The sequence below is a fragment of the Schistocerca americana genome, chromosome 5 (assembly GCF_021461395.2).
Source record: "Schistocerca americana isolate TAMUIC-IGC-003095 chromosome 5, iqSchAmer2.1, whole genome shotgun sequence".
NCBI classification, from domain to species: domain Eukaryota; kingdom Metazoa; phylum Arthropoda; class Insecta; order Orthoptera; family Acrididae; genus Schistocerca; species Schistocerca americana.
The window spans coordinates 148450996-148462923 of NC_060123.1; the positions used below are offsets into that span (position 1 = coordinate 148450996).

An 11928-nucleotide genomic window follows, 5' to 3' on the forward strand; every position below is an offset into this window, starting at 1 on the left:
GATGAGCCTGATCCACTTTCCCAACACCCACGCCACTGCAGTCCCCCCAGTGAAAAAAACTACTGCATCCATCACACCAAACCCCGGAACTAACAATTCTACGGCAAGTCAGGCACTTCTCACTCATGGCAAAAATAATACTTTAGCTAGAATAAATCAATTAAATTACCGAAAATCAAAAAAGACGTTACAAGAATTAAGCCTATTCACAAATGTATATAAGCAAGTTTCTGATTTAAAATTCCGCTGTTTTTCTGAGATCTGTATTAAAACAACGAAGGTATACGCTATTTATTATATATTTCACTCGATGGAATGAAAAAAGGACAATTAAACGAGATATTTTAACTTTGATTCTCCAAAAACGTTACGAGAATTAGGCCTATAAACAAATGTATATAGGCAAGTTTCTGATATAAAGTTACGCTGTTTTTCTGAAATCTGTATTAAAACAATGAAGTTATACGCTATTTACGGTAGTTTACTTATTTGTTACCGAGAAACTAGTTAAATTACCGTGAAACAAGAAACAAACACGTTTACAAAATTTAAGCCTAAGCGCGACTTCGCGAAGTTACGATCTTTTCGTGTTTTCTGAAAAAATACGCAAAGAAAAGTCAAACCTTTAACGGCAAGACTAAACGATACACTAATGCACGTATTTAATTTGTTGTCGGCGTTAAACTAAATTATATTCCTGTCTAAATCACTTAACTTTCTGGAAATGGTTTCTGGCGTCACTTACTCGGCGGCCATCTTGGAACACGACTGATGGTCAGACAAAGAGGTCTAGCGATGGATTCCAAGTCTATGGCAGTCACTGCTTATGGCTCACATGGGACCCCACCACCTGCCAACAGCAGGTGTCTGGCGGCGTTACTGAAGGCTCTATCTACGTTTTGTGAAAGTTACATGAAAGCTATATTTCACGAGAGCAGTCAGATGCCTAATAGGAAAATACATGTCTATGTCCTGCATCACTAGCACAGTAAAGATCCATTCCATGTGAGAGTGGGAACTGTAGATGCCGCACAACTGTACAGTAGGCACACTCGTTCGTATGCCCACTCATTTGCACCCATCACTAAGATGCCCAGGCATCCTATAGTCTGTCTGTAAACTGAAGAGCGAGCAAGCGAGTCCCCACTCTGCCTACCCTGCTACGTCACAGGGCGCTTCTACAGGCTGTTTCACAACGTAGTACCGGCCCTGCGGCGGTGCGCGCTTCATATCTGTGGCGACGCCGCGTACAGATACGTCCCGGCTGTGTTTATTTTTAGACAAATGCATTAAGAGTATAAGGAAAACAAAAGACGATAGCTTCTTCGAAACAAAACATTATAGAGTAAATAATATTAACATAAGAACGGAAGTCAGTATTCTACTACAAACATAGAACCGAATGCCTCTTCATGTGAATGTATGTTCCTCTATTCGTAAGACGAACCAGATATAGTGCAATCAACCTGTAGAATTTAAGGCTTGTTCTTACTAAAATGTAGAAGTTTTCTTTAAAGGGTCTGCATTGGAACTTAATAATTCTTGCAACACGAAGAGTGTTTAAAAAGTAAGCAGAAATTTATAATTCCGTGTTTTGTATTAGTTCGGTTTGCACTGCTTTTTTTGCCACTCTCTTCGTAAACATGTCTGAAAAGTATCTGTGCAATGTTTTGCATATTGGGTATTTACCCAGTTCTCAGTTGTCAAATGGTTCAAATGGCTCTGAGCACTATGGGACTCAACATCTTAGGTCATAAGTCCCCTAGAACTTAGAACCACTTAAACCTAACTAACCTAAGGACATCACACACACCCATGCCCGAGGCAGGAGTCGAACCTGCGACCGTAGCAGTCCCGCGGTTCCGAACTGCAGCGCCAGAACCGCTAGACCACCGCGGCCGGCTCTCAGTTGTCAAAAAAGTTATATGTGTTTTGGTAGCATCAACTATTATTTGTTTTGTATAAAAATAGATTAGAGAATCTGTACTAAATTTTGTTATAAGAATGGAATAAAGTGTATCAAATTTTTAGGAATGTTAAATATTGCTTTTGGTGAGTCTCTTATGAGTAAACCCAGAACACACAAGTGGTATAAACATTTCAAAGCAGGCCTTAAAGGACAGCAGTTTTACAAGAATGGGTGAGATTAAAAATGCAGTCAAAAGGCCTATGAACTATCCCGAGGAAATAATTCCTAAAGTGTTTTGGGAATTGGAAAAAGCACTGGCATAAGTGTATAGCATGTACTGGGGAATATTTTGAATAGGATAACATTGTTGTAGATTAACAAGTAAAGTTCTTACCAAAAAATAAAAATTAATATGTGAACGCACCTTGTATGTCAAGCTTTTTACATAGAAGTCCAGAATCGGTATACGTGTCTCGAAAGAAATTTCAGTAGTGTTTAGATTAGCTATTGCACACATGTTTTAAGCAATATTCCTTAGAATCATGTGAATAGTAACCGAGATAGAGTTTTAGTGACAGAGTATATTCAAATGCTGCTGTTCTCTAGGCATTAAATGTATTACTTGATTGAATCACGTTCTGCTAGCGAAACGTTAATTGATTTTACCATGAAGCTCTCAAGTTATTCCTGGTTTTGTACAACAAGTGATAATGGTATTTATTGCTTTGGACAACATTTGACTGTATTTATCTTGGAAAATCTTTTACTACCATGTACTACATTTCTACCAAAAGAAATTTCATAGTGTATGAGCAGAGTCAGGCTTGAAAGAACACACAACATATTTTTCAAAAAAATATTCATTGCCTGTTTACATACATCGTATTTTAGAGGTCATCATCAACATTGTCACTATCATTACTGTCGTCGTCGTCGTCGTCCTCGTCGTCATCACTTTCTAAATTAATAACTATAGCGTCTATTATGTCTTCCATAACCCCATCCTTAACCCAATATTCTCTTTCAAGTTTCTCCACATGGAGGCAGTATGCACTCCAGTCATCTTGACTTATCGTTTCAAAACCTGTAACAATTGGGACAAGTTTTTGTATACGCTCTCTTTCGGTTACGGCAAAATTTAGTTCGGAATAAAACATGGAAGCTCAGAAAATGTCTACATACCTTCTTTCACCAACTGCAGCAACTTCGTCATGCAAATATCTCCAAGAATATTTCTTCCTCTGACGAAATTCTTGAGCTTTGCCCACGCCATTTCAATTGGATTTAAGTCACAGTTGTATGGTGGAAGTCGCAGCACAGTGTGTCCATGGGCTTCAAGTATTTTATTAATTTCAAATACTTTGTCTTCCGGCTTATGTTGTTTAATTAAATCAAATAATTTTGTTTTTCTCATTGTCAACTCAGCTTCCACCTTATTTTTTAATAACCATTCAATCATTTCGCTTTTATTCGAGGACCTAGTTGGAGCTTTGTTGTGTTCCTTGTTGTGATATGAAGCGTTGTCCATAACAATAACACAGTTCGGTGGCAGATTCGGAATCACTTTATTCGATATCCAATTAGAAAAATTTTCGTAGTTCATTTGCCCATGGTAGTCTCCTGTTGCACAACCCGCTTTATAAACCAACTGTGCGTTGGGTAAGAACCCATCTTTTGATCCAATATTCACCACTATAATCCTATTGCTTCCGCTAACATTGTCCATAATGCCCTCAACGCCAGGGCCCTGCCAACATTTTCTGTAAGTAATGTTATTGTCCACCCAAGTTTCATCAATATAAAAGAATTTTCTGCCTAGCTCCCTTAATTTCCTCACTTGGATCAGATACTTACATCGCCAGTCAATTATATCAGTTCTTTCTACGAGAATCTTTCGTTTACTTACTGATCTTTTCCAGGTAAATCCCATTTCACGCAATGTCTTGTGTAAAACATCTTTCTGCCAAGGAAAATGTATTTTTTGTTTCACGGCATTAAGCAATTTCCGTAATGTCGGCACTATTTTTTGGTTTATGTAAAAGTCCTCCATCGTTTGTCGAATGACTGATTTTGTGAAACTGTCTATGACGATGGGTTTCCTCCCTAAATTATCAGTTTTCCTTCGCGGCGATTCCAGTAAACCATGCGGCTTGTTTTCACGTTCCTTCCTTATGCGTCCTATAGTGGCGAGGCTGACGTTTGCATAAACTGCAGCCCTTTGATTGGGGCTGTTAATGTTAACCAACATTTCTTTTTGTGTTGCCTCCTTAACACACGCTGTAATAACGTTAGAGACGATCGAACGCTCGTTACTCCGCAAATACCTCCTCTTCTTCGTATTCCGCACATTTTCTTGCAATGCAGGGCGATTATCCATCACTTTGGGATACTGAAGTATATCAGTGAGTACACAAAGTCAACTGACTGACGCTGGCAACAAAGATTCCACAAACAGAAACGACGTATATCAGTATATCACTGCACGCTGAACTACACCGCTAGACGGGTAACAGGGCAACTGATTTTGGGTGGCCCTGGAGGCCAGTGGCAGCGTTCTTCCGGGAAAGGCCACTTCCCCCACCAAAGGCGCTGCTCGCTCTTCAGTTTACAGACAGACTATACATGATTCTTCTAGAATTCAATGCTGTTAACAATCCAATACAGCAAAACCGTTTCCACTACCTACCATGCATTCAGGTAGCAAGTTCCACACACTACAGAAGCAGACTATGAGCGTGTAACCTCCCCCTCACTTATCGACCTTCATGACAGTAAAAATTAAACCGCGTGTACCTAATGGAAATTTGGGAAAAGCAATCGTCACCGAAGTTAATCTGTCGGTAAAGAGGGAGGAAAGGGTTACATCTAAATGAAAGGAAAAATGCAAATGAAACTGATGGAAATCAATTTTGAAAAGGGGTAAAGTTAATAAAGAAAGTAAATGTGCGGTCGTTACGTTAAAATTAATTGGCGTTAATTAGATATTTGAGATTTGGGGAAAATTGCGGTCGCCAGTCTCATGGACAACTACTATAATTACTGAAAATGAAAGATTAATGCACATATATTTAGCACAAAAACGTGGCAACTGAAAGTTGACACGTGTTGTGTGAAAACTGAATGTTTGTCTGAAGTAATAAATTTCGCTACACTCTGACTTAATTTAGAAAAAGAATTAATAAAACTGGAAAATTGAAAGTTAATTTAGTGACTGAAATTAGTAGTGAACTTTGTTTCTGAAGCACTACAAAATTCAATAAAATAAGGATAGTCTTGGGCTACCTCAACAATCATTTCAAAAGCTACTTGAATCTACGCAATTTAGAAATAAGAGATTTAACTTTGAACTTGAATTAAATGATTCTGATTAACAAAAGTAAAATTTAGTATGTACCAAGCTGAGCTGCAGTCACAGGTAACCTAAAATACGGTAACGAAACTGGCACTCTTAATTTGTGCTTGTGTAATCTAAATATTGTAGCCAGCTATGAATACTTTAAATGAGCTTTGAAATTAAAGCAGTGAAATGGAATGATATTACTTTAATGCTGGCGTTTGAATTTCAACGACACTCGGGTTCATTCCAGAAAAGGAAGGGACCCTGCTTGGTAATGCAATTGGGACAATGAGCAACAAAGGTTCATGCTACATTGCTGTAATTTAGTGAGAAAAATTTCACAGTTTGAAAAGCTGAGGACTGCCATACAGATCTAAAACTTTACGTGGTTCCTGTCTTCCTTGTTGGTTGATTGAAGGTTTCAAGTCGTCGATCGAGGAGGTGGCGACAGTCACTCATTGTTGGCCATCGCTGTTGCAGAAGCTGGACGTTGGCGCGCCTTCTTCTCGACACGGTCACCAGGCGAAACGGGCTCTTGATGTGCGCCAGCTAATGCTTCCCGTCCGCGACACCGTGTCAGAAACTATCATAGCGAGTCGAGCGCAATTAAATACTGCCAAACCCCAAAAGCGCGGCAACCCGCGGGAGCGTCGCACAACACACCTGCTCCACCACCCTACTCCAGCCAGGCTCTCTGCCCGCGCTCCACGCAGCAGAGTTAACACTACCAAAGATCCTAAAAACTTTGGTTCTCCACACGACCTATCGATGTAATCGTTCGATAGTATAGTTTTCCCTAGGCAAGACCCAGCGTAAAAATACAAATAGTATTTACAAAACAAACCAATTAAACATCGACATAAATGCACATATATATATATATATATATATATATATATATATATATATATATATACAAATAGTAAAACAATAACAATATATAAAGACACAGAAATGTCATATCTTCAGGTAACAAAATAAGGAAAAATATATAGTACAATAGATGGAAATAGGAGGATATGCATTTCCGGCGTTACAAGAGGATGAAACTACTACCTTGTACACAAAATACAACATCGATTCTGTCTGACTCAAACAATTTATAGGTTTCTGAACATGTATAGTGTCAGCTGTTTATGAAATTCGTATCCTATTACAGTTCAGAAACTATGGCATATCCACATCAGTCCTACAAAGGCATTCAGCGACAGTAAATATATGTATCGAAACAACAACATCTTACAAGAGTGATACTCCATTACCTTCTTCTTCACAGCATTTCAACAAGACAAATAGCCACCAGCGTCACATACCAGACCACAGCACACACTTAACACCGAATATAGTCCTGAAGTCAAAGAAATGTTATCTAAAGAAGTGAAAAGTCGCTCTCCTGGTGTAGTCTTATGCATTTAAAAGAAATATTGAACATAAAACAGTTACCAATTAAAGGAGTACCTATCATCAGGGATAGTACACTATTTGACAGCAACTCTTCAGTTCAATCATAAATCCAACATGATGCTCCATATTTTGCTCATGTGCAGACATCTTGGAGCTGTATTTAACACTGACCAGATGTTAGGTACACTAACTCTGTGTTTCAAGACATACCTGGCTACATAATGAAAGATCAGGTTAAGATATGTCCACTATAGGTTGACCTCTCCATAGGGATCTATATTACAGAGTAAAGGTTGCACACTTTCGATACACTTGAACAAGTGAAGTTACTTATCAGACAACGCCAACCAAATGGATATGCATAATTGTTCTTCCATTGCACCATTTGAGAGTGGAATAGAAAAGAGAACGACTAACAGTGATGTATGATATAGTCCTCAATTTGTTGTATGAAGTTTTGCAGAGTACACACAGTCAACTGTCTAAGGGCTGAGGATTCACAGGAGTGCTATCAAGGTCTTCAGCATCATCCACATCAAACACTACAAACATAATACTTCATCACACATACCACATCTCACCACAAATCACAAAAAACATAAACACTATACCAAACCACAACAAACACCACACAACACACATAAACATCACAATGTACCATAAACCACACTGCATGATATGATACTACACATGGTACACAGTCATCACAGAAATTACCAAACACCACAACAATAGAGACAATGCATACTATACCACACCATTACTACACTGTTACAGTACTACTCTTTAACTAACACTGATATCTGCTGTAGAATACGAAGCCACGACGGAAATTTCATACTGCTGTACACCAAACATTGTAAACTCCAACCATCATTCCTATAAACAGAATATGATCTTATGTCTGGGCTAGCACTGCAATTTCAAGTGGTTCCTGACATAAATTATGTTGTACATTTTACAATGGGCATCCAACATTTCCAGCAAATTTCTACCCACCATTCACCTGTAGCATACAGGCCACAGTAAACCACTTAGCTGGGTAATGATATGGTATCACCTTACATGCAGTAACCTGCCTGGTTTTAAGTTTAGAATCCAAGATGGTGAACAGTGATGCAATTGATAACATTAGAATGCAATATGGTTGACCTGGGATGTGGGCATCATCCAAAGTAGTTGTTCCAATTTCAGCAATACTGTGGTCATCTAACTGTATGACTCATCACAGTGTCTACACTTACTAGCCATCGACCAGACCCACCACTTCTGCTCTGCACTCATTAGTGAAATACGTTATTCATGTGCCTGTGATATTCTGAATCACAGTGCAGAGTTCCTTTGGAAATGCATGCATGTCCAAAGGAACATTGCATCGTTATCTAGAATAACACAGTTACTGCAAAGTCGTGTTTATCCGCCAACACTGGGAAAGTGACTTTCAAGTAAACATGTCCTTGTATGGGAATTTACACAATGGACATATGAGTATAACTTGTAGACACATGGTTGACGATGTATGGAAGTCTGGGTCTGGCCATATGTCTTGCTTGACTAGCCAAATGGTAAGGCGATCACTCGCAATAAGTAGGAAATCCAGGTTCGAGTTTCAGTCTAGCACAAACTTTCATTGTTGTAATTCTATTACACAGCTGATGGTTCCTCATATTCACAACAGTGAAAAGCTGATCATCATGATGAAATGTCATTAGAAGTCTACCATATCCATGCAGAAGAATCTGACTCACACAATTGATTGTGACTATTGAACTATTCCTATCTATCAGTGTTTACTCTTCATTATGTGTGTATGCCTATGTGTGTGTTTTCCACGATTTTCTTTTATTTCACCCTCAGCACAACAGCTCCCTTACATATCTGATGCAGTGCCTGATACATCTGGCAGCAGCAGCATCATTGTCATCACAGCATCATTGTCATCAGCAGCATCATTGTCATCAGCAGCAGCAATGGCACTCAAATCAGCATACAGACAGCCTCCCAGATGCAGCTCCTGACATGCTGCAGTGGAAATAAAGTCAGTATGAAAAACTGTTTCCAGACTTTGAGTTTCCACAATATTCATAACTGACACCAGTAAGTCACCAGAAAAGCAAGCTTCTGATGCAGCACCTAATGTATTGGAGCAGGTCATGGAACTGGTTCCAGACTTCAAATTTCCGCTACATCTAATGCCTGCACCACTCATCAAACGTCAGTAGACTTGTTACAAAGTGATGTTGTTCAACGCTGTTTATCAATTGACACCAACAGATCGAAGTGTTTATCTTGGTTTGGTACCTGGCATGGACTTCGAAGTTACAGTAGAAACAGTGAATGTATGGTGGGGGTACAAAGGTGCAGTTCCCTGATATGCAGTGGGATCAACTGTGCTGTAAGCTGAAATACATCATGTATTGCATGACAAGTGAGTACAGTCAATACCCTTGAGACATCAATATGTACAGTAGCAACAACACACCTATCGTAATATGTCTGAAGGTCATATAATGTAGTTAACAATTTATGACCCAATACAGTGTGTATATTTAAATTATCCAGGTGTCAGGAACCTGTGTGGCCAGTACAATCCAAATATGGATCGTCATGGGCAGACTCAGTCTTTGGCATAGCTATGTTACACAACCCTCTGATGATACTGTCATGTATCTATTGGAACTTTGAAGTTCATATGAGAAGTTAAATTTGTGCATAGCTGTCTGTCTGTGCACTATACCTAAGTCTGCTTGTGTTATTCCTATAAACATAAATTCCATACAGGTTGGGATTAGAGATGGGGTTTGCAAGTCTTTTAGTGCTCCATGATTTCTGCATCAAATATGGGCTGAATTTAAAACATATGATAAAGAGTTATTAGGAAATTATTGGAGAGTAATGAATAGCATTAATGTAGAAAAAAGGGTACAATAGTGGTTTTAAACAATACAAATTAATAGTTCACTGTTCAGAAAGCATAAAATGTGTAGTAACAGTTTGTAAAATTTATACTGAAATATATAATAACTTGTTGTGGTGATACAATGTTTTGATAATTAAATATTTCCATAGAAAATTTCAGCTCTATTTTACCCCTTTATTGGCTGAACTTATAAAAACGCTATGAAATTTAATTTTTTATTTCTGACAGAGAGATCAAATACAAATTTACATATATTTAGCTCCAAGAATGTCCTCAAAATGAAATATAACCATAAATATTTTCATCCCCTCCATCACTTCCTTAGCAGTGTACTTTCCACAAAAATGAAAAACAAATTTTTTCATTTGTAATCACGAAATCCAACATCAGTTTTGAATCACAAAGCTTTAAAATGTTTAATTATTTCTTTAACAAGGATTTATTTCAACAAAAATACTTTTGCTCACTATTTATCCGGCGGCTGAATTTCCCAAAAAGTTGAAACATGTAGTTTTTATTTCTGGCCAAGAAACCAAATACCAATTTTCATATTTCTAGCTCCAAAACTGTTTTAATAGCAAAGTATTTTCAGAAGACTTATCATACACTATTTCACCCACTTAGAGGTGGAATTTCAAAAAATATTTTCCTAAACGATGCCTACAGTGTAAGGTCCACTCTCTCCAAATTTCAAGTTTCTATCATTAGCGCTTTCGGCTGGGCAACGATAAGTCAGTCAGTTAGGCAGGATATTTCCTTCGATGTATAGAGCTAAATATTTTTTTTTACAATTTGTAATATGTTTATTTCCATCATACACACATACTATGAGACCTAAGAGTTCAGAAATTGTAAAGGAAGCCTTAGTAGTTCATATGTTTGCAATGTCAGAGAGACTTTACAGTTCAGTTGTTGCCATGTGGAAGGATGTTGCTTTCACACTCACATACTGTTCAAATGATAATACACATTCTGCTTTAGGAGTAACAACCATCAGAGATTTATGAAGTTTAATATTACCTGCATTCCTTGCTGTAATTAATATGTCTTTGTTCCAACATACAGTATCTATAAGAATGTTTTTCGCGAAATTTACTCCATATATGATTTCCAGAGCCTTCATCCAGTGCTGGTGGCAAAATTTTGCATAGGTCTTCTACATGTCTATGGAAGCTACTACAATCATGGGCTGCCTGTTCCCATGGACCAATACATGAAACACAATAGGAAAACTACCAACCAATTAATGTGTATACTAACATTCAGCTCTTCATTTGTGTGACCATGTTGTCCATAGTCAGCTCACAATTTATGAGGGTGTTTTTGTACTGTTGTCACAACTGCAAGGAAATGGATGTTTTATCTCACCAGATATGTTTTGCTCTCTTGAAGTAAAGGATTATCAATGGTCTGTAATTAAATATATTCACAGTTTCATTTGTTCTCTGGATCTAAGGATAATTTCTTAACAAATTGTTGCTTTTTACTTACCGTAATTTCTGTTTGGTTTTTCGCCTACATCAGTCACAGCTCATCAAGTGCTGCATACTTGAAAACGACAGAATATTAAAAAAAATACCTTCCAGCTAGTTGGAACATGTAAGAGATACTAATACACCCTGCACAGCAAGACTGCTCTCCTGTGATGCAGAAAGTTTGTACAGTTGTACCCCTGTTAATGAAATCATAAACTAATTGAAGGAAGTCTGGAAACAATCAATCAGTTACCTCATGAACACACAGATAAAACAAAAAAATTGTTACAGTTACTAATACAACAGGATAATTTTTAATTCAATCAAGAATACTACACACAAGGCGAAGGTTTACCCATGGTTCACTTATTTCAGGAACACTAGCCAACATGTTCACGAATCATTCAGAAAAATTAGGATTTGAAGACATAAAAACAAAATAATAACTACATTACCTACTGGCACAGATATGGTGGATGACATATTATGCATGGCAGATGAACCTGAAAACAAGATACAACAACTACATTAAGACATAGTTCGTAATAGATGAAGAACAAGGCAACACACTTAACTTCCTAGACATAATCATCTGTGATTTATGGAAAACTCCCAAAAAGTGCACTATCTTAAATGTAAATTGAAACCAGCCACAGAATCAGAAACAGGCCACAATCAGATACATGTCAAACAGACTGAACAGGATCCCCCTAAACACTTCTGATTACAAAAATGTGCTGGCCATTATTAAAAAAATAGCATTAAAAGGGGACACAAAGGAACATTGGTAGTCAACTAAACAAAAAAAGTAATGACACTAATAATGAAAAAAAACTAACCAAACCCCACCAATGCAGACAACCTGCACAACCTCAAAAAATGG

The 11928-nt window shown here is 37.8% G+C and overlaps 1 protein-coding gene across 1 annotated transcript; it reads right to left on the reverse strand.

Moving 5' to 3' along the window:
- Nucleotides 1-2670: 2670 nt before the first annotated feature.
- On the reverse strand, nt 2671-3130 carry LOC124616791 (calsequestrin-2-like). The gene is made up of 2 exons (XM_047145206.1): nt 3092-3130; nt 2671-2993 (listed from the first exon to the last, which is right to left on the reverse strand). Exons 1-2 carry the CDS (start codon nt 3120-3122, stop codon nt 2797-2799), a joined length of 228 nt encoding a protein of 75 aa, XP_047001162.1. The 5' UTR covers nt 3123-3130; the 3' UTR covers nt 2671-2796.
- Between the last annotated feature and the right edge of the window lie 8798 nt (nt 3131-11928).

Bases quoted from the DNA above. Each gene is read 5' to 3' on its own strand.
- LOC124616791 (XM_047145206.1), bottom strand. From the start codon at position 3,122: ATGACGAAGTTGCTGCAGTTGGTGAAAGAAG. The intron at 2,994-3,091 runs GTATGTAGACAT...CAATTGTTACAG, and splicing joins GCTGCAGTTGGTGAAAGAAG to GTTTTGAAACGATAAGTCAA.